General features: G+C 37.5%; 1 protein-coding gene across 2 annotated transcripts in view; it reads left to right on the top strand.

The window, feature by feature from the left end:
• Window positions 1–19,363, top strand: part of JMY (junction mediating and regulatory protein, p53 cofactor) — a 71,392-nt gene extending 52,029 nt beyond the window's left edge. The window contains exons 8-11 of one of the 2 annotated variants that reach the window (XM_081231296.1): window positions 7,117–7,221; window positions 8,397–8,988; window positions 10,044–10,351; window positions 14,089–19,363. In XM_081231296.1, the coding sequence (XP_081087422.1) occupies window positions 7,117–7,221; window positions 8,397–8,988; window positions 10,044–10,348 (1,002 nt within the window). In that variant the 3' untranslated portion in view covers window positions 10,349–10,351; window positions 14,089–19,363. The remainder of the gene's footprint in view (window positions 1–7,116; window positions 7,222–8,396; window positions 8,989–10,043; window positions 10,352–14,088) is intronic. The other variant, XM_081231297.1, reaches the window with a different exon arrangement.
• The last annotated feature ends 4,484 nt before the right edge of the window (window positions 19,364–23,847 follow it).

The raw sequence follows: 23,847 nt of genomic DNA on the forward strand, positions 1-23,847 counted from the left end.
TGGATCAAAAAGGATCTTGCTGTGATTGATGTCATAGAGTGTTCTGCCTATGTTTTCCTCTAAGAGTTTGAGGCTGTCTGGCCTTACATTTAGGTCTTTAATCCAGTTTGAGTTTATTTTTATGTATGTTGTCAGAGAGTGTTCTAATTTCATTCTTTTACATGTAGCTGTCCAGTTTTCCCAGCACCACTTATTGAAGAGGCTGTCTTTTCTCCATTGTATATCCTTGCCTCCTTTGTCATAGATTAGTTGACCATAGGTGCATGGGTTTATCATTGGGCTTTCTGTCCTGTTCCATTGATCTATATATCTGTTTTTGTGCCAGTACCATATTGTCTCGATTACTGTAGCTTTGTAGTATAGTCTGAAGTCAGGGAGTCTGATTTCTCCAGCTCCATTTTCTCCCCTCAAGATTGCTTTGGCTATTGGGGTCTTTTGTGTCTCCATAGATTTTAAGATTTTTTTGTTCTATTTCTGTAAAAAGTGCCATTGGTAATTTGATAGGGATTGCACTGAATCTGTAGATTGCTTTTGGTAGTGTAGTCATTTTCACAATATTGATTCTTCCAATCCACGAACATGATATGTCTCTCCATCTGTTTGTGTCATCTTTGATTTCTTTCATCAGTGTCTTATAGTTTCCTGAGTACAGGTCTTTTACCTTCTTAGGTTGGTTTATTCCTAGGTATTTTATTCTTTTTGTTGCAGTGGTGAATGGGATTGTTTCCTTAATTACTCTTTCTGATCTTTTTTTGTTAGCATATAGAAATGCAAGAGATTTCAGTGCATTAATTTTGTGTCCTGCGAATTTATACCAAATTCATTGATTAGCTCTAGTAGTTTTCTGGTGGCATCTTTAGGATTCTCTATGTATAGTATCATGTCATCTGCAAACAGTGACAGTTTTACTTCTTCTTTTCCAGTTTGTATTCCTTTTATTTCTTTTTCTTCTCTGATTGCCGTGGCTAGGACTTCCAAAACTATGTTGAATAATAGTGGTGAGAGTGGACATCCTTGTCTCATTGCTGATCTTAGAGGAAATGCTTTGTTTTTCACCATTGAGAATGATGTTTGCTGTGGGTTTGTCATATATGGCCTTTATTATGTTGAGGTAGGTTCCCTCTATGCCCACTTTTTGGAGAGTTTTTATCATAAAAGGGTGTTGAGTTTTGTCAAAAGCTTTTTCTGCATCTGTTGAGATGATCATATGCTTTTTATTCTTCCATTTATTAATATGGTGTATCACATTGATTGACTTGTATATATTGGAGAATCCTTGCATCCCAGGGATAAATCCCACTTGATCATGGTGTATGATCCTTTTAATTTGTTGTTGGATTCTGTTTGCTAGTATTTTGTTGAGCACTTTTGTATCTATATTCATTAGTGATATTGGTCTGTAATTTTCTTTTTTTGTATCTTTGTCTGGTTTTGGTATTAGGGTGATGGTGGCCTCGTAGAATGAGTTTGGGAGTATTCCTTCCTCTGCAATTTTTTGGAAGAGTTTGAGAAGGATGGGTGTTAGCTCTTCTCTAAATATTTGATAGAATTCACTTGTGAAGCCATCTGGTCCTGGACTTTTGTTTGTTGGAAGATTTTTAATCACAGTTTCAATTTCATTGGTTTTGATTGGTCTGTTCATATTTTCTATTTCTTCCTTGTTCAGTCTTGGAAGGTTATACCTTTCTAAGAATTTGTCCATTTCTTCCAGGTTGTCCATTTTGTTGGCATAGAGTTGCTTGTAGTAGTCTCTGAGGATGCTTTGTATTTCTGTGGTGTCTGTTGTAACTTCTCCTTTTCATTTCTAATTTTATTGATTTGAGTCCTCTCTTTTTCTTGATGAGTCTGGCTAAAGGCTTATCAATTTTATTTATCTTCTCAAAGAACCAGCTTTTAGTTTTATTGATCTTTGCTGTTGTTTTCTATGTTTCTATTTCATTTATTTCTGCTCTGATCTTTATGATTTCTTTCCTTTTACTAACTTTGGGTTTGTTTGTTCTTCTTTCTCTAGTTCCTTTAGGTGTAAGGTTAGATTGTTTGAGATTTTTCTTGTTTCTTAAGGTAGGATTGTATTGCTATAAACTTTCCTCTTAGAACTGCTTTTGCTGCATCCCATAGGTTTTGGATCATTGTGTTTTCATTGTCATTTGTCCCTAGGTATTTTTTGATTTCCTGTTTGATTTCTTCAGTGATCTCTTGGTTATTTAGTAACGTATTGTTTAGCCTCCATGTGTTTGTATTTTTTACGGTTTTTTCCCTGTAATTTATTTCTAATCTCATTGCATTGTGGTTGGAAACGATGCTTGATATGATTTCAGTTTTCTTAAATTTACTGAGGCTTGATTTGTGACCCAAGATGTGATCTGTCCTGGAGAGTGTTCTGTGTACACTTGAGAAGAAAGTGTAATCTGTTATCAGATGGAATGTACTATAAATATCAATTAAATCTATCTGGTCTATTGTGTCATTTAAAGCTTGTGTTTCCTTATTAAGTTTCTGTCTGGGTGATCTGTCCATTGGTGTAAGTGAGGTGTTAAAGTCCCCCACTATTATTGTGTTACTGTTGATTTCCTCTTTTATAGCTGTTAGCATTTTCCTTATGTATTGAGGTGTTCCTATGTTGGGTGCATATATATTTATAATTGTTATATCTTCTTCTTGGATTGATCCCTTGATCATTATGTAGTGTCCTTCCTTGTCTCTTGTAATAGTCTTTATTTTAAAGTCTATTTTTTCTGATATGAGTATTGCTGCTCCAGCTTTCTTTTAATTTCCATTTGCATGGAATATCTTTTTCCATCCCCTCACTTTCAGTCTGTATGTGTCCCTAGGTCTGAAATGGGTCTCTTGTGGACAGCATATATATGGGTCTTGTCTTTGTATCCATTCAGCCAGCCTATGTCTTTTGGTGGGAGCATTTAATCCAGTCACATTTAAGGTAATTATCGATACGTATGTTCATATTACCATTTTCTTAATTGTTCTGGGTTCGTTTTATAGGTCCTTTTCTTGTGTTTTCCACTTAGAGAAGTTCCTTTAGCATTTTTTGTAGAGCTGGTTTGGTGGTGCTAGATTCTCTTAGCTTTTGCTTGTCTATAAAGCTTTTGATTTCTCCATCAAATCTGAATGAGATCTTTTCTGGGTAGAGTAATCTTGGTTGTAGGTTCTTCCCTTTCATCACTTTAAATATATCATGCCACTCCCTCTGGCCTGTAGAGTTCTGAGAAATCAGCTGTTAAGCTTATGGGATTCCCTTGTATGTTATTTGTTGTTTTCCCCTTGTTTCTTTTAATAATTTTTCTTTGTCTTTAATTTTTGTCAGTTTGATTACTGTGTGTCTTGGCATGTTTCTCCTTGGATTTATCCTGCCTGGGACTCATTGTGCTTCCTGGACTTGGGTGGCTGTTTCCTTTCCCATGTTAGGGAAGTTTTCGACTATGATCTCTTCAACTATTTTCTTGGGTTATTTCTCTCTCTCTCCTTCTGGGACCCCTATAATGAGAATGTTGGTGCATTTAAATGTTGTCCCAGAGATCTGTTAGGCTGTCTTCATTTCTTTTCATTCTTTTTTCTTTATTCTGTTCCACAGCAGTGAATTCCACCATTCTGTCTCCCAGGTCACTTATCCGTTCTCCCTCAGTTACTCTGCTATTGATTCCTTCTAGTGTATTTTTCATTTCAGTTTTTTTATTCTCTGTTTGTTCTTTAATTCTTCTAGGTCTTCGTTAAACGTTTGTGGCATCTTCTCGATCTTTGCTTCCATTCTTTTTCCGAGGTCCTGGATCATCTTCACTATCATTATTCTGAATTCTTTTTCTGGGAGGTTGCCTGTCTCCACTTCATTTAGTTGATTTTCCGGGGTTTTCTTGTTCCTTCATGTGGTACATAGCCCTCTGCCTTTTCATCTTGTGTATCTTCTGTGAGTGTGGTTTTCGTTCCACAGGCTGCAGGATTATAGTTCTTCTTGCTTCTGCTGTCTGCCCTCTCAATAATTGATATGTTAATAGTATTGAGTCTTCCTATACACGAACAAGGAATATCTCTTTATTTAGTTTTTCTTTGATTTCTTTTCTAAGAGTTACAGCTTGCCTCATTGATCTTGTTCACATTTTATTAGATTTATACCTAAATTTATCTATCTTCTTTTTGGGGTGTGGTAATGTAAATAGTTTTGTAGGGGTAATATAAAAGGTTCATAATTCCAGTGTTTCATTGCTGTTACATTAGAAAGCAGTTGGCTTTTATATGCCAACCCTGTACCTTGCAATCTTGTTATAATTGTGCATTAGTTGTACTAGCTTTTTTGGTGGTTCTTTGAGATTTTCTACATAGACAATCAGGTCTTATGCAAATAAAGGCAGTTTAGTTCTTTTGTAGCAGTCTGTATACCTTTTATTTGCTCTTCTTATTGTGTTAGCTAGGATTTTCAGTAGGGTGTTGAAAAAGAGTGGTGGGAGGAGACTTCTTTGTCTTTTCTTGGTCTTAAGAAAGCTTCTAATTTGTTGTGATTAAGAATGATGTTAGCTGCCATAGGGGTTTTGATGTTATCCTTCAAGCTCATTTCGGCACATATTAGCTAAAAGTCTTGAATTTAAACACGAATTTAAACACGTGTAGTAGCCAAACTACCCGTAAACTGTAAGATTCATCTTAAATCAACAGCAAATTTATTGTATTTTTATTGTTCAGTACTGTTTTCATGGGCCAGGAACTGCTTTGTAAGGAAAGTCAGACTGTGGGCCAGCTTAAGAGTTAGATGAATAGGAATGCCTCCTACTCTCATCATCTGCACCTGCTCTGTCAGCTTGCGATTAAACTCCAACACTTAGAATGCGTGCCTTATTGCATGAAGGTTTGGATTCTGATAAAATGCCAATATTTTTATGGATGGAGGAACTAATTAGCCTTTTAGAATGAATGAGTATCAAATCCTTTCTCCAAGAGTTTTATGTGGCAAAGATGAGTAAAAAGAGGAAATTGATATTTGGGGGAATCTCAAAGATGAATGTCATCTGCCTTATAATTTTGCCTACTACCGACTTTGGGTGGAATACCTCACTGTAGGAGAATGAATCCATTAATCATCAATTCTTCTTAACATGCAAAGCTAGAGGAAAATGAAAGTTGGCTTAGATCAAATCTGGTTTTAAACCACCTTTATCACACACACAAGTGTACAGCTCATAAGTTTTAATTTTCACTAGATGAACATATGCATACAGCTAGCACCAGCTTGTTAAACCATGTTAGCAGAAACTCAAAGCCCCTTGTGTCACCATCTAGCACCATCTAGTAAGTATTCCCTACCCACCCTCCACCTCCCCCGCCCCGGCCGGCACAAAAGGGTAAATTATCTTCGTTAAATAACTTTCCCCAAGCTAGCCAGAGGGGGAGAGGTGATATTCACAGGCCTGTTACTCACTAGGCTCTTAAATACAATACTGTGCTCTATGAAAAGTCCATACAAACCCATCAGTTCATGCCTGAACATGTCTGAAACTTTCTCTTTCCATTTAGATAACAGTATGATCTGACTCTGGTTATACCAGCTGACAGACCAGCAAAATGATTGATCAGTTTTATTTCTGAACTTCACATTCAGCTATTTGTATATTATGTTTAGAAATGCAGATTCACAGTTTGAAAATGCTGAATATCTCTTAGACAACTAATTTCTTCCTCAAGTACTAAGCACTATATTCATTAGATAATGTATAGAGAGGTATAGAAAAATCTCTTCATCTCTGAGCCAGTGCTACTTGATAGGCCTTAGAAGACCCTTTGTCCCTGAGTATCCCATGGCATGTATCCCGGTGTGAGAAAGTACAAGCTCACTCCCAATTCCAGGTGGTTACCAGATGTAAATATGAGAGTTTTTCAGTTCCTTCCTTTTGTTGGCTCAGCTATGTGAATGGAACTGAGTATGCAGTAGGGGTGAGGAGTTGGGATAAGTTCTTGCCTCACTGTGTCCTTGAGCCATTCTGGGCTTTCCTCTATAAAGGACAGAATCTACATGGGACCTTTATTTCTTTTAATGAAGAGCTCAGGTCATATCTTCTTTAATTTCCCATCTGGAAACCTTTAGGATTATATATAGCAATCTGGGACTGTTACTGAGAGATACGTGACTTTTTATCTACTAATAAATGGCCTTTGCAATTCTCTTGACTCCCCAAGTGAGAGCTCTCTAAAGGGAAAAGGTCTTCTTGACCTGCCATAAGAAGAGATGGAAGAATATTAATCTTCACTCACCCTTGGCACCCCCCTGCACCCCGACCATGAGTTCCATGGGCTGATTTATATACAAAGGATTCAACCCACCTCACCAAGAGATAGAAAGTGGAACCAATCTGCATTGTATGTGATAGTTACATCTCTCTGGGGACGTGGTTGGCCATCGTGGCACTGTTCAATGCATTCCCTAATTGGTAACCACCTGTCTGTCACGTGACCCTCAGTAGTGAGGTTGTCAAAAGCACTACTCCCACTCTTTATCCTCCTGCCAAGAATTCCACTTTCTTTCCTTTAGAAAGAGCAATTCATGTTTAACTTGGCCAACATTGGGTGGGTGGTGATACTGTTAATCCAGTTTAGGAATACAAAATCAAAGAGGTTTGGGATTGGGGAATGGGAAGGAAAAAAATTGAATGAGGTATTAAAACACACACTTAGATTTGTGGCAAGAGGAACAGGTTCAGTAATAGTAGACATTATCTGCAGAACATCAGGCTTAACCCATATATAATATCTAAATTACCAACCAAGTGGTTGTTTTTTGTTTTTAAGGTCAACTATTTGAGTTAGCAGAACATAGCAGTTACAAGTATTGCATAATTAAATTGTTCAAGCCAGAACCCCAAAGATGAAACATTTTTCAGTTCAGAGAAAATATTTACTTTACAGAGTAAACATCTTTTAATTGGTAGGTCATGCAGAAAGTGAAACAACAGTATAATTTCAGTTAAAACTGATAGTGTTTCATGCCACAAAACATTGTTTAATACATCATTCTTTGGAGTAATCTAGCTTACATATTGGGAGAACTCTCTTTTTTTCTATTAATGATAAAATATAATGGGACACATCGTAATGGAATTACTTTTTTTTTTTTACCAGAAAAGAGAAAAATTACATGATGAAGAGGAAAGAAAAAGTGCCTGGGTTAGCCAAGAAAGACAAAGAACACTGGATAGACTTCGAACCTTTAAACAGGTAGTAAAAGTATGGTCAATTTATTATTTTTCATTACTTTTTAAACAGAGCTACATATATACTCCTATTGTAAGATTTCTTTTATGAGAAAAACTTGATTTTCCCTCTATTATCTAGAAAACAATTTTAGTTATGGCAGTCCTTGGCTTACCACTTCGGTGATAGAAGAGGAATGGTCAGGGCCTCTGGGAAGCCTGGATTCCTCTTGAATTTAATAAAGTTAGTTCACAACTGACTATCCATTTTAAGCATCAACTTGTTATTAATTCTGTGTACATCAACCCTGTGGTAATAATCTGACCAATGGCAGAATTAGAGGGTGGATCAACATACGTGAGAAATGCTTCAGCAGTTCTCTTGCCAGGCTTATCCATGACTCTGGACACTGATATCACAGCAGCTAAGCATTTCCTTGGAATGTTCTTAAACTAGGTAGTTCTGCTTCTTAGCAGCACTCAAGAGCCTTACTTCTACTCTTTATTCTGAGGGGTCTCCTTATAGGTGAAGGGAGCTTTTGATCAGGTGAAAGAGTGGGGGTGGGTGGGAATGGGGTCCTTAACACATGGATAAGCTTTGTGTTAAGAAAATGTTGTCTGCCAAATGCATTAATGCTAGGTTTTACCATAGTAAAAGAATGAGAGTTCTGTGTATCAGTACTCCAAAAAATTTTATTCATTCTCCTTCTATTCTATCATAAAATGCGTATTTTGTTTTCAGAGCTTTAAAAAATGCCATGTTACTCTTTGAAGAACATTAATGTTTTAATTTTTTATCTGTAAGCGTTTGAAAATACATGTAAGAATCTAATAGTTTTTTAGCTTTCTGCATACCAATAGCATATATATGTTTGACATCATTTGTTTTGTATTTTACACTGCTACTATTTTTCCATTTAAATTAGTACTTTTATTCACTAAGGATCTTTCTTTAATCATGTGGTAATTCTGAACGGTTGACCTCTTAAGTGGATAAGAGGGGAGAAGGATTTGATGATAAGCAAATAATAAAGAATTTGGTGATAATTATTTGTAAGGTATTACATTTTGGTATTTTGGTTTTCAGTATATTTTCCCTGAAAAATCACAAAAGCTCTAAAATAAAATCTTGCATTGGAGGGAGAAAATAAACAGCCATTTGTTCATAAATTGTAATGTAACCAGTTATAATAACTTCTGATTTCTTAGAGATACCCAGGCCAGGTCATACTTAAATCAACCAGATTGCGACTGGCTCACGCAAGAAGAAGAAGTGCAGCCAGTCCCGTGTCCTGTGAAGACCAGTGCGACCCTCTGCCAGGAGCGCTACCGGTAGAAGAAAAAAGTGAGGGAGTGGAGGAAGGAAGGGGCAAGCTCGGGTCATCACAGACAACAGAAGCCCAAAGCCTCACACAGCTTGAAGACAATTCATCAGCACAACTTGAAGCTACTTCGTTACCTCCCGGTGGTGTTACCTCTGAACTGCCTCCCACCGCATCTCCTCCACTTCTGAATAAGATTGACCCTAAACCAGGTTCTGCCACAGCAGATCCACTCCCCCCACCTCTTCCTCCGGCACCTCCCCCGCCACCTCCTCCTCCCCCACCGCCACCGCCTCTGCCTGTCGGTAAGGACGGCGCCCCAGAGACACTGGAGGAAGGTCTGCCTAGAGTGGAGGGGAACGAGAAGAGGATCCCAGAGTCAGCTAGTGCCCCCTCAGCACACCTCTTCGACAGCAGCCAGCTCGTCAGTGCCAGGAAGAAGCTCAAAAAGACTGCTGAAGGTTTGCAGAGGAAGAGAGGTGAGTTAAAAAAAGATTTTTGAGTTCATCTGTTGACTGAGGCATGTAGTTAAAGGACTGTTTATTTCCTAGGACATTACAAAGCTTTAAACATTTTATTTTTGGACATTATTTGATAGCAAACAGGTTTTCAGGGTCTCAGCATGGCAGAATTCTTACCAACCCATGTTTGCAAATGTGTACAGACACAAATATTGACCTGCTTGAGCTCTTAGGGATGCTTTTTAAATTATATCTTTTGGCTTGATCTGTTTGGTAACATGTATTATGTGGCTCCTTTTGTGTTACAATATGATTTTAAATCTCAGAAATACAAGAAAAGGGAAGCTATCTGGTCAGGAGAACATTGGCAAAACCATGTAACATTTGGCTACATATTTATTGAGGACCCTGGCATATCTTTTATAAAGAAGCAAAGAAGAATAGGGAGTAATATGTATAATTTATTGCATGTCAGATATGCCTTAATAAAGATGTTTTTGAAACAGCAAATAATTTTGGCCCTTAGGAGCTTTAGCATTCATGGAGAGAACATTTTATTTGTATATTACATTTTAATCTGAGAGACCATCCTATAAAATATTTCTTACCATAGCCCAAGTAGAATTTCATTTGTAAAGCAGTTATTAAAAAACACACACACACACACAGTGTCACCATAATGAACCAGAATTTAATTTTTTAAAATTAAATGTGCAGTCCAGTCACTGTCCAAATTTAGATTGGGCTTTTGCATTATGGAAACTCTTTAGGAGTCTCACCCGTAATAATACTAAAGATCACCCCCCAGCCCCCAGGCTGCTCACTTCTCTCACATGGGAAATGATAGGAATACCAGTAATGCCTGACATGGAATTTGGGTCTTGGGATTTTTTTTTTTTTTTAAACAAGCATAATTAGTATCCCCTGTGTTCTGGCCCTGTTGTGTCCATGCTTCATGGTCCCTTCTGCAGATGTGTTTTTAGCATCCTGGGCTATCACAGTCCTAAAGTCTGGAGGTTATACACTTCCTGGCTCGAAGTGCAATCGTAATTGTTCTCTTTCATTTTCTAAAGTGAGCTCACCCATGGATGAGGTGCTAGCTTCCCTGAAGCGCGGTAGTTTTCATCTGAGAAAGGTTGAACAGCGAACTCTGCCTCCTTTTCCTGATGAAGATGATAATAATATCTTGGCACAAATAAGGAAGGGGGTAAAATTGAAGAAGGTACAGAAGGAAGTCTTGAGAGAATCCTTCACACTTCTGCCCGACACGGACCCTCTAACACGGAGCATCCATGAAGCTCTTAGAAGAATCAAAGAAGCGTCCCCTGAGTCAGAGGATGAAGAGGAGGCTTTGCCTTGCACAGACTGGGAAAACTAACAAGTAAATGGTCTTACTTTTCTTCAGTAGTGTTCAGTAATACAGCTTTTGTATTGGATGATGAGGCCTGTTATATTTCATTGAATCTGAGGTTCATTATTTATTATACAGCTCAGTTATAGCCTGGATCATAACTTCAGGTTTTACTTCTGTAGTTTCTGGAAACGTAACAAAAAAAGTACAGAGATGTTCCTTTGTAAATGCTGTGTTCTTTTATATCCTGCTCATTAAAAATTTCTTCAGTACAAGCTATATCCCAAGTAAAAAGGATATCTTATTCTAGTAAAGTGACAGTCTTATTCTAGCTTTAAAAAAACAGAAAAGGCTTTTTCTGACTTAGGTATTTCAGTTGCAAACTGTTATGCGTATTGAATTTTGATGTTTTGTTAGCTGCCCACAAGGGAATCTAGAAAAGTCATTGCATTGTCGGATTATTTAGCTTTCTAAGCCTTTAAAGTTTATCATTTAGGGCTTACTGTAATTACTGCATTGTCTAGATAAAATGGCAGCTGACATAATATATAAAATGGCAGCTGACATAATATGCATATCTTATTGAGTACCCTGTGGGAATTGGTACACCTTTGGCATTCTCCCAAGGTAATACAGAGTTGTCCCCCACTATGCTTTAATAAGCTAATTTATATAGTTATGTGGCACAAATTATGCTACATACATAGAATTGGTAAAGATAACCCATGCTGTAAATCAAATAGTATATCAAATTGCTGATGACCATAACTGAAATATTATTTGTGAAAAATATAAAGTATGCAAATATATTCTATAAATCATTATGCTCTCTTGATGGAATATGTTTCTATAGGCTTTACAAAAGGGGGAAGTAGGTGGGAGTAGGTAAAGGAAGAATCACTGTGCCTGATCTTAAGAACTACTAGGGGGAGCTTATTAAAAATGCATATTCATGGCCTTCACTCCCAAAGATTCTGAAAGAGTAGAACTGATATATATGTAGGCATACATCTGGATTTTAAAGACGTATTACAAAAAGATAAAACCCAGAAACTGTGTCATTAGTTTTTAAAATATTGATTAAATGTTGGAAGATACTATTTTGGATATATCAAAATATTACTAAAAGCAGTTTTTACCCTTTTGGGCATGGGTCCATCAGGAAAATGTGCCGATTCCACACTCCCCGACTCCACCCCTCCCCACTAGCATCTGCACTGTAGCTTAACAAAAAGCATGAAAAATCTTGATAAGTGGTTGGGTGTTAACTTTAATGTGCTCTAACCAACATTTGATAGTAACACTGTCTGCCATGGCCATGGGTCTTACGACTGCTGGCACCCTTTTTTCCTGTTAGTTGTAGAGGCCTTAATTATCGGCCACTTATTGTTTTTGGATCCCCAAATAATTTCAAACTATTTGTGCTTGTACATATGTACACCATGCTTTGTAGAGGAATGTAAATGTGTCCACTCAAGTGTGTGAGTGTGTCTAGAGACTCAGGTGTGCCTGACTGGGAATCTTTCCCACACTGGATGACTGTAGATTGTGTCCCACTTCACAGTGCTTGCTACATCTAGCCTTGTCCCCTTCAGCATGTAGCTTCTCAGTAAACCCCTAAACCTATGCCAGAAGCTACCATGTTGGCATTGATTAGGTAATCCCAGTGCTGGACCTTCACATAAGCATGCATTTCGTATATTCAAGTAGCTGGGATGTTACTTACAGCTTTTGGCTGCTAATTTAACCTTATGTCAGGTGTTAATATATCCATAATGAATACAACTCTGAAAATCGCCTAAAACCTTCCCTTTTTTTGGCTGATTGTTCATGGCTGGTGTATGTAGTATAATGTTGAGAGGAACAATGAAATACTGCCAGAAGATGCATGAACTGGGATAGTGGCAAAGTCACTAAAGACTAAATGTATCCTACACCAGAAGCAAACCACAGGCTAGTTGTGATCCCTACCAGTTGAGCAGCCATTGATAAAGAGCTATATATCACTGCCTGTGTGTGGTCTTAGGGAGACTTTTTCTTAAAAATATTTTATTTATTTATTTATTTATTTGGCTATGCTGGGTCTTAGTTGTGGCATGTGGGATCTAGTTCCCTGACCAGGGGTTGAGCCCGGGCCCCCTGCACTGGGAGCGTGGAGTCTTATCCACTGAACCACCAGGGAAGTCCCTAGGAAGTCATTTTTAAAGGCTCTGAACTTTTAGACACTTTTCTACAGATGGCTAAAAAGGCTGTAATTTGTATTTCCTATTAATTGGTTTCTTTCTTATAGATTCAAAATAATTAATGTAATTACATACTTGTTTTTGAAGAACTAATTTCTTAAAACTTCATGAAATAAAAACTGACGATCCTGGACATGTTCAGCCTCATCCTCCTCTAAAAACTCATCTCAGACCTAGCCTTAGGTAATAGTGTCTTTGAAGGGGATTTCTAAACATAAGGGAATATATATAATTGTATAGACTTTTTATTATTTCTAACTTGTTTCCTGTGGGGTCCTTCTTAAACTCATGAGTAACTATAATGATGGTGTCCAATAGAAATATAATGTGAGCCACATTAAAAAAGTTAAAAGTGATGGGTGAAATTGATTCTAGTAATATTTTACTAAATGACATATCCAAAAGAGTATCTTGTTAATATCAAATTCCACAATGTAGTTTACTTTTTTTTGGGGGGGTGGGTACTGAGTCTTCAAAATCCAGTGAGTATTTTACACTTACTAGTAGCCCCATCTCAATTTGCATGCCAAGTATTCATTGGTTAAATTGAATAGTCATACCAAAACAACCAAGTTGTGCTTAATGGAAAAGTATTTTTTACAGAGTTTTAGATTTTAATTTAAGTCAAATTCAAATCACTTTCTCAGTCACGCTAGACATATTTCAAGTGCTCAAAAGCCACATGTCAGCTTTTATCTGACAAGTAGGCCATATATATGTTTCTCCTGTGCTGTGGGTCAGTGCATGGATCTCAAACACAACTATTTTGAATTTTACAAAGTCCTGGTAAAGTCATCCATTTGAAGACAGTACTAGCTCTGTCCTCTAAATCTCAATTATAATGACAACTCTCTCTGGTGTACTTTAAACTTGCCATTTGATAGTTCTTATTATACTGACAGTTTTTGAGGCAAAGATTTTAGATTGTATTTATCTTTTTAGTGTATAGTTTTGACATAAAATGTTAAGAGTAAAAGGAAGAAAAGTGAAAGTGAATCTAACATACAACCTTTTTAAAAAACTCTTTTTCCCAGCTTTATTGAGAATAATTGGCGTTACATCACTGTATAAGTTTAAGGCATACAGCATGATGGTTTGATTTATATATATTGTGAAAATGATTACCACAGTAGGTTCAGCCAACATCCATCTTAAAGAAAAGAAAGAAAAAGGAGAGAAAAGAAAAAATATTCTCCTGTGATGAGAACTCTTTAGGATTTACTCTCTTAGCTACTTTCCTGTATATCACACAGCAGTGTTAACTATAGTCATCTTGACATATAACCTTTTAACAGTGATCAAAATCCATGTTCAAATTTTGTTTTACTTTTTTTTTAAGAATACACAAACATATCCTTTTGTAAGATGTTTTTTATACATCATCTATATATAAAAAGGTCATTTGAAAGAAAAAACCATCAATGTTCATACTGGATTTTGTGAAAGGTGTGAGAGAATATATATACATACTGTCTTTAATAGGCTGTCCTTTTTAACATACAGTATTACTTTGTTTGTAAACAGGTGACTCAACAGAATGAAAAAAATACCTACAGTTGAACATCGGCTCTTACAAAATTGTAAACATGTGGTTCCACAATTGGATTCCATTAGATCCAAAGTATATTGGCTCAGTGGTGTGAAAAAGGAAGCACAATTGGCAAGTTATCACTTTTCCAGTCATTCCAACAGATGGTGGTTAACATGAGTTTTAGATGTGCAATGTTCCTGACTGCAACGGAGAAAAGGCCTTGTGAAGATTCCTGTGTTTTAAGCACCTTCCCCACCTGTCTACCCATTAACATCCTTGTAGTGGCCAGTAAAGCTAGGAGTCGCTATGAGTTGGAAGAACACTGGGTTGACAGATCTACTGTGAGCTGCGTTGAGATTGCTTTGAAATCCATCGTTCAGTGCACTGAATAGTCATCTGCCCAAAATACAGAGCTTCTTCCATCTCAGCTTAAATAGTGTGACATTCTGAAAAAGAAGTTAATCATGATAGCTATAGGGCAGGAATTGGAAGAAATCAGATGGAAATGCACTGATAATTCCCACATTACTCATCTCCAAAGGAATTTTCATAAAGATGTTCCACAACATCTGAAAAGATACATAACCATGGAGATACACCTATAAATGTGTTTACCACAACGTGAGGCATTTAACATGGCCTGTTTTTAGAAGCCCACACACTTACAATTTGTAAGGTTTCAGAGTAAAAATTTCCATGCTTTTAAACAGCCCTTCATAACTGTGAACTTACAATAGTTTGAATTTTATGTGCAGCATTGTTTATGAGAAGCAATACTTTGTAATTTGATATTTCAAATTATTTTTAGTCTTTTTGTTTGAACTATTGCTTGATTACTATAACTCAACATGACTTTCCTATTGAGAATCAAAAATCAGGATTCAATAGTAGGGATGCAGATCTTAAGTCTTTTTTAACATGCACCATTTGTTTTTATTTTTATGCTCCACAATGGAAAAAAAAAAAAAACGTGCTCTACAAATGTACAGAAAGTAGACAGGCAGAAAAGCCTCTTTGGCTGGTATTTCACTATCTTCACATGCTTGGAGCTGAATTTTGGGAGAGAGCCTTTGTTATCGTCACTAAATTCTTAAACATATGTATGTAGCTCTAGGTGCTGATTTTGCTGTAATGGAGTCCTGAAGAATGCGTGGAGCCGATACGAATTCTCAGCAAGCCTGTTGTGGGCTTGAATGAAGGTAGATATGTTGGACCCAGTTTACAGTCCTCTGTAGAGTGTAATTCTGTGCAAGACAGGTCTTGGCCATTATATGAATGGCTGACATACCAAAATGAACTTTATTTCTTATGGGGCAATTCTCTGGCCTAGACCCAGAAAGCAGTCCTGAAGTAAAAGCCCTCAAATGTATCTGAATTAGTGATCCTGAAGGAAAAAATGCTCACACCTTTGTTACTTGAAAATGTTATTTCCTTTAAAATAATTATGGAGAAAATTTTCTGGCAACAGGTTTTATAAAACAAAATCTGCTTAAATATTGACTATGTTTATTGATGAGAATATGAGCATTTTCACAATATATTGGCTCTATTCTAGCATCATTCTTACACCTTGTCTGAGAATATTAGAAATACAGATCTAATATAAAGTTAATCTCAATCCCCTGATTACAGTGGGGATGGGTTGTAGATTTTTGTAACACACCTTCAGCAACGCATTGAAACATGCCTTTTAACCTAAAGAATGATTGATTGATATATTTGAAAAAAATTTTTAAAGCAAATTTGCAAATCTTAAATCATGTATCGATTTTATGCCTTTGGATGCTTGTTCATAACGGTTTTGTTTCATTTATTGACATTTAGAAAAATACAGGAGGATCTTAATGTCATTATTGACAGCAGAAGCACTGGAACCTTAATATGTCTAGAGGAAATTGCTACCCACTTAGTGTTATAGCTAGGATTCCATTAAGAGACAATGCTCACTTTTAAAAGGGTCCTATAATCTGTTTTCCTGAGCCATGTTGTAATAAGTCTCTAGCAAAGAATGCAGGGTGTTCAGATCTGCATGAGTCCTTCAGGAGTGCATCCGCAGCTAGAAGCATACCCCACCATAGCACTCCTTGATGGTTGTCCTCACACTTGTAGAGCCTCATTAGCAACCCCTATGCTCATTCTCTGGTAGCAACTTTCTCTCCAACACATCCACTTCCCTTCCTCTGGATTCAGGTTCCTCCTTCCACAAAATTACATGTTACTATAGGTCATCAACCTTTGGAGTTCTCACAAATATTAGAATTTCAGATAACTACAGTCCATGTGTCCAGTTGAATCCACATGTTAATTAAAAAGCAGTTTGAGAGCCCAACAAAAATTATATAAGCATGGTTTCCTTCTTATCCTTGCCCCTAATAAAATGAGCATCTTTGTCCTTAGTATAAAATTTGTATATATTGTTATGATGGTACTTATATATGATCATGTTTCCAGTTCCAAATTTGCCTGTACTACTTATATGGTTTAAAATACTTGACAGTTATATTTCTGTTAATGTATCATTTCTGTATCAAGAATCTACAAACAGCTGCTTGCTTATGCTGAATCAATTTAGCAGTTAATTTACCAATCTAGTCTCAACTGCAGTATACTTAAAATAGGGAAACAAGTAGATGATGACTTGGATGTTTGGTGGTTAATGTTACTGCTCACTTGAATGTCAATTTTGAATATTCTACTAATACAACTAAAATTATGTATATATAATCAATGTGGCCTGTATAGAAAAGGTATTCCTAATGATTTAAAATCCTGGTGGTACTGTAGGGTAGCAGTATGAGGAAGAAATACCTGGCTAAAGAGGAATTTTAAAAGATGAGAATTGCTCACTTCATGTATATTTCATAGGCTTATTGAGTTTGTGAGCAGTATAAAAACAATCATTCTTTAGTTCTTCATTGTGGAACTGAAACATTTCTGTAAAATGCACAGCTGTAACAGTTGATCAGGTGTAGTATTTCCACAGTGAGAATATGGAGGCTTTTCTCATTATGCAAACCCACAGAAAATTTTCTACTCTATATAATGGGGTTGGGGGGAGCCTTGTTTCTACAAAGCTGAACTATGTAGCAATATTTGTTAACATGTGGCATGAGGTCTCTATGTCATAAAATGTGATGTGTTAGATTGTAAAGCATACTTTGGCCATAGCAGACACTAAGAATTAAAACTCTGGTATCAGTGGGACAGAAATCAATGGGCAGTACCCTCTCTGTTTGGAATGGGACCAGTATACCATTAATACAGTTTAAATTTATACATTCCCTAAGACTCCATTTTTAAATTGCGTTCATAGCGTGTGTGCATAAGGAAAGCTTTTCTTTCACTAAATACAAGCTTGTCTTTTTAACCTTTATAATTTAATTATTATGTACTTAACATCAGATACCAACCTGTAAAGTGCTAATGGGTCCCTAAAGGCCTTATCAGGGAGTTGAAATTTCATATACTTATACCAGGTTATTTGTAAAAAGTCTTTTTGAACAGCTGTAAAACATTTAAAAACTGTGGCAGATGCATTGTTAACATGCATCCGTTTGATAGTGAAAGCAGAAACCTGAACAAGTTTTACCTAATTCTTGCACTGAATTTAAATAATATAAAATGTGCATTTTAAATAGATTTTATTTCCCATTTATTGCTTAGCATAGAAGAACAACTATGCTTAGAGGATTGACCACAAGATTGATTTTTAGATGGAAGAGAGGTAAGAAAGTAGAAGCACCTTACTATTGGAGCATGTTGTGTTCATTTAGTGCTACTGAACAACTCAGTAGTTATTTCTGAACTTTGCTGCAAAGTGCTCTTTATTTAAAGCACATTAAAGTCTCTGCTTAATTGCTTTGTAAAATGAAGCAATGGTATTTTTTATCCTATAAATATAGTCTAATTTAAAAGTTTTTCCTACAAAATGAGTTTATATTGCTGCCTAAACTATCATCTATGTAAAGGATTTTTAAAGGCAAGAGGGAGTCTGGATTCCATGTGTGTGTGTGTGTGTGTGTGTCTGTCTGTTATAAATGTTTTCCCATTGAATTATTTCAAAGATATGTTCATTCTAAAATTTTCTGTTTTACCCACAGTAAATGTACAGCTTGGTATTTGAGGGACTTAATTGATGGAAATCCAAATTCATATGTCTCTCCCCTTCTCCAAACACATTTATTATGCCACTGTAAGGTGCATGTACAGAAAATACTTCTGAGGCCGATATATTAAATATTTTATCAATGTTATCTTATACTGAATCTCAAAGCAGTCATTTGTTTTGAGGGTTAAGAGAAAGTTTTGGGTTTTTTGGTCAGGTATGACTAAGAGAGGCTCCAACTGGTGAGTTAAGGAAAGTCTGTGGTAAGTGATTTGAGATGTATACTAAAGGTGTGGGTGTTGGTTAAAGAGTTCAATTTTAACAAGGGAATTTTTTTTTTTAATTTGCATGTTCTGTGGTTAACTATCAAAGAGTGCAACAGGTTATTCCAGCTTTTCCCAGTACTAATTATATTGGTTTTAAGAATTCTTCATAATCACAAGATGACATTTTCCCTTCATTTGTGACCAAAGAAGGGTAGACAATACAACCCATGCAAGTGACTTTTGACTTCTTTGACTTGGACAGAATCCCCACTGTTCCATTGAATTTCTTGTACTATATGTCTTGCAAAGTATGAAACCATAATGTATAATTTATGAAAAATCGAAGGCTACAGATCCTTTTGCATGAATAAAAGCCCATTAGGGCGAATGAAACTGATATGTTCTTTTAGCCTTTCTGGTTAAATGAAAATTTTAATGGCAAACCAATTCACCACTTACTAGCTTTGTGCAATATTAAGCAAAACACTAGCACACTGTGCTTGGCTTTTCAGGATGGCTTTAACATCGTTACACTAAATGGACAGTGTGCAAAATGTAAGTGACAGCTCCTGCAAATTTTACAATACTTCTTAAATATGCTCAGTTAACATTCTAAAGTATTAAAAGTACAAAGAAAAAAAACTAAGCAAGCATTTAGAGCAATACTATGAAATCTCCAATAATGGTTTTGACTGTTGCCTTTTGCTCTTTAGTGCAACTTTCTGCATTGTAATTATTGTATCGCTTTGTATTTCATGTTTTTTACACCCACGACTTCAAAGTACTTGTACACTAAGTATTGCAATCACCTTTCTCTTCTTGTACATGCAATATAACAACATACAGTTTTGGTGCTTAACAATATTCCTTTTTTTCTTTAATAAAAGATATTTATTGAGTTAAGCTCATTTTGTTTGTTTAAAATAGCAATGGTGGTATATAATGTCACTTCATTTCTAATAAGAAGGAGCATAGCAAGTTGTGCATTTGTTACAACATGATGAACAGGATTCAGACTCTCCACCCCTGTACTTGTGCCTCTTCCCGACCACTGTTTGTAACAAAATATGGTTTAGAAATGTTGACCTCCAACGTTGGAAAGTCCTTAAATGCCTTTCATTTTAGCAGTCAACTTGTGATCATCTAAATTGGGGGAGATTAAGGGAGACATTTCTCCCAAGGAAGGGCCTTACTTCCATGTATTCCCTCCATAAATATATCTGAAACTAAACAGAGGGCTTTGATTACTAGATAGTTTTTCTGTGAGAGTTTAGAGAATGGACTTAATAGAAGTGCTTTAGCCAAACTGATAGAATCACCTTCTGCCTCAAAATGAGTTAGTTAATACATTAATTCAACTCTCGACACAGTACATCCTAGTCCACCCTTGTGAAAATCATGCTGTGGCTGGTTTGGAATGGGCTTCCTGGGTGACTTACCAAGACAGGCGAAAACCTCTCCTGGAAATCTAGGCCCTGTGGAGTTCCTTAGTCCTTTGTGATTCCGTCGTTCATCCTGACCTTGCTGAGTTCTGTAAACTGGTTGAAACTTCATTTCTTTGCTACAGGAAGCTGTGTGGAAGAGGTTTAAAATTCTTTGGTGCAAACCCACCAACAGACCATCGCATTCTGACAGTTACGGAAGCTTAAGCACATTTCCCAAGTGCTCTGTCCCAGTGCCAAGTGGATCCCTTTCCCACAACGACCCACAACTTTGTTGCTCACCAGAAACTTAGTTCTTCCTCACTGCTAACATTTTCTCCAGATCTCTCTACTAATAATCTTGCTTGTTCACAAGAGCTCACCAGTTTTGTGCTCTCGTCATTCTCTGAACTCAACTATTTGTCACCTTAACCTCTAACAGACTGCTGGCCCATTAATTCTGCAGAGTTCAAGCGGGTCCATCCTCTAATGTCAGCCACTTCCTACTTTCCCTCATTCCTGCCTCTTCCACCTGCTCTTCCTGTTGCTGTGGAGGACTTCATAGACTCAGGCCATTAAGCATCTTTCTTCCCTGTCACCAATTCCAATGGGCAGGCCTTGCTGTAGAGTCCTGGGCTTCCTGGCTCCATGCTGGTTAAGGAAATCGTGCACCAATGCCACAAGGCTTTCTGTGGGCCAACTTTGGTCTCCTAAGTCTACCTCTAGTATCTACATTTTCATGCTCAGCTCATGCACCTGCACATGTTTCTAAAATGCTGTTCTTATTTCATCATAATCTAAATTCCATCAAGTACGTTCATTGGGAAAGCACAAAGGCAGTAGGTGTCTGGCCTTCCTTGTGTGTCACCATTCTTAATCAGAACATTGAAAGGAAAACAAGACATGAAAGGAAGAGTCAGAATCTGATTTAATCTTCACAATTCATACGAGGCACAAGAGAAGGGTTAGGTATTAAACGTGTCTGGGGTGACAACTACTGGCTTGGCAGGCTTTGCTTTAAACACTGCCCCGCCCAGTTATCTCCCACCGCGTCTTCAACTTTCTCTTAACCCTAACGCTGTAAGATGCACGTGGTGCTCAGCGTCCACTTCAGATGGTCTGGAGAAGAGCACCTCGTTCTAGGCTAAAACTAGGCCCGAGTCTCCTGTGTTGAGATGTGCTAGAGAAACGCTGGATCACTACACATCTTCAAGAAGAAGAAAAAGTTTCAAAGACATCAAGATGTGACTTCAGATAATATTCAAAGTCAGTCCAAAAAATGCTATTAAGTTCAAATCTCTTCAGAGGCAACTTATTTTAAGACATGAATGAGTTATATAGCAGATGCCTTTGAAGTGCTTTAGGTGTAACATAGTGCTATTATGCTCTGTGGATTTAGGAACTTTGTTCCCCAGAGCATAGTTCCTGCAAGGAGTGTCATGGGGACATATATATCCCCACATAAAAACTCCTAGACCATTATTTGTCTCACTTCCAGTGATGTCTCAGAGTTGCAGATGCTGGGGTGTTCTCTTGGCCTCAGCAACTTATCTGTATTCGTGTGCTTCTAGAGCTAGAAAATTCCCGGTGACTGCAGCCAGTTTGAATTGTTTCAACCCTGAATAAATGTCTTAGTCTATCTCTGTGGTTATCTGGAGGCCTTTTATATTGAAATAATATTTAAAAGTCCTTTTATCAAGTTATAGCAAGTCTATGAGTATGATGATAATGGTTTTTGAGGAAAAGCCTTAAGCAACTAAAGCCACTGGCCAATTTCTGTCAGAATAGTTTACCACCAAGAACAATTAAAAAGTTACTCATTCTCAAGGGCATTGAACTTCCTCCACCAACAGATGTTTTGTGTAATTGAAGATGATAGATTGGCAAACTTCAAAGAAACCTTTGTAACCATTTTCCAATGGAAAGAAAATGAAATCTAGCAGGAATCAATCACAGTTATTCCTAAAACTACTTAATGAAAGATTTAGAATAAGAAGCACTACTCTGGGGCTTCCCTGGTGGCGCAGTGGTTGAGAGTCCACCTGCCGATGCAGGGGACACGGGTTCATGCCCCAGTCCGGGAAGATCCCACATGCCGCGGAGCGGCTGGGCCCGTGAGCCATGGCCGCTGAGCCTGCACGTCCAGAGCCTGTGCTCCGCAACGGGAGAGGTCACAACAGTGAGAGGCCCGCGTACTGCAAAAAAAAAAAAAAAAAAAAAAAGCACTACTATGAATTATTTTATTTTGCAGATATTCTACAGTGTGTAAATATCTATTTAAGCTAGAACAGTAAATTCACATTATTGACTTGAGAGAGGAGTGAGATGAGGGAAAGTAGCCAACGTGGGCATTTTGCAATATAATCTTATTCAAAATTACATTATGCAAAAGCCACACTATGGCTCTATGGTGGAAGTAGTCCAGTTGGCAAAAACATCCCATAAATGTTTTAGGCCAAAATGATCTTTTTCATGCTTAAAGACCCAAACCTCTGGAATCTTTAAGTAAAAGTTCAAGTGTTCCAGTGGCTCAAATCTCAATTTAAAAATTCCTGGTCTTACCTACAGGCCACTTTGTGACCCACCTCTGGTCAGAAATAGGATGGCCTACCCTGGCAAGTGTGTGGGTCAGGGCCAAGTTTTTGAAACAGAAGGTTAACTCTTCCAACAACCATCAGAAGATGCAACAATAAATTCACTGTGACCCAGAACTTGCTGAAAGGTTTTTACATGTCAGTTATGAGTTTCTCTAACGTTGTCTAAGCTTTGGTATTGCATTAAGGTGAATCATCAGAAGGTAACACATAGAATATTATCTCCCCAACTCCAGCAATTCTTTGACTGCACTATATGTAAGCAATATTTCTAGACTTTCTTCATAACCCTTTTCTCAATCTTCTTAGTCTCACCTTTCCCCATGGTTCTAAATGACATTTGTGTCATAATGATTCCCAATTTTATCTGGCCTACACCTCTTCTCAGAACACTGGATCTGTATGTATTCAACTGCCCTGTGAGCTCTTCATTTGGATGCTTCATGCAATTCCAAGTGTAACATGTCCAAAATGGTTCCCTTGACTCCTACTCTATTAAAACCTGGACCCAGTCCTTCTCAGTTTCATCTTTTCTTTATTTATTTATTCTTCTTTTTTTTTTTTTTTTTTTTTTTTTTTTGCAGTACGCGGGCCTCTCACTGTTGTGGCCTCTCCCGTTGTTGCGGAGCACAGGCTCCGGACGCGCAGGCTCAGCGGCCATGGCTCACGGGCCCAGCCACTCCACGGCATGTGGGATCTTCCCGGACCGGGGCACGAACCCGTGTCCCCTGCATCGGCAGGCGGACTCTCAACCACTGCGCCACCAGGGAAGCCCTCTTCTTTTTTTTAATTAATCCAGTTCTGGGATTCAGAACCTGGAAGTTATCCTTGCTGCCCTTCTCACCCTCATCCTCCATATCCAACGAGTCCTATCAACCCTAACTCCATTTTACATCTGGCATACATCCACTGCTTTTTCTGTCCCTAACCCCTACACTGGTCCAGACCACACTCATCTCTCAAGGAGGGTACTGCAGTAGCCTCCTGACTGATCTTTCACTGCCACTCTTGTCTCCTTACAACTAATCCTCTACTCAAAAGTGGTGAGATCATGTCTCTCCACTGCATAAGACCCTCTGGTTACTTTCCATCGCACTTAGAATAAAATCCCAAATCTCCTTCCTACGGACTATAAGGCTGAACGTGATTTGGCCCTTCCTATCAGCCTCATGGCTTACTGAGCTCTAGCATTGTGTATCATCTCTCTCTTACCTTAGGGCCTATGCACAAACTGTCCTCTTTCTAGAATTGTTCCTTGTTTTAGTATGACCAACTTCGTTGTGTCCCTCAAAATTCATATGTTGAAGTCCTGACCCTCAGTATGTGTCCTTTTTTGGAGATAGGGTCTTTACAGAGGCAATCAAGT

This window comes from Mesoplodon bidens, assembly GCF_964165515.1.
Source record: "Mesoplodon bidens genome assembly, chromosome: 4".
Lineage (NCBI taxonomy): Eukaryota > Metazoa > Chordata > Mammalia > Artiodactyla > Ziphiidae > Mesoplodon > Mesoplodon bidens.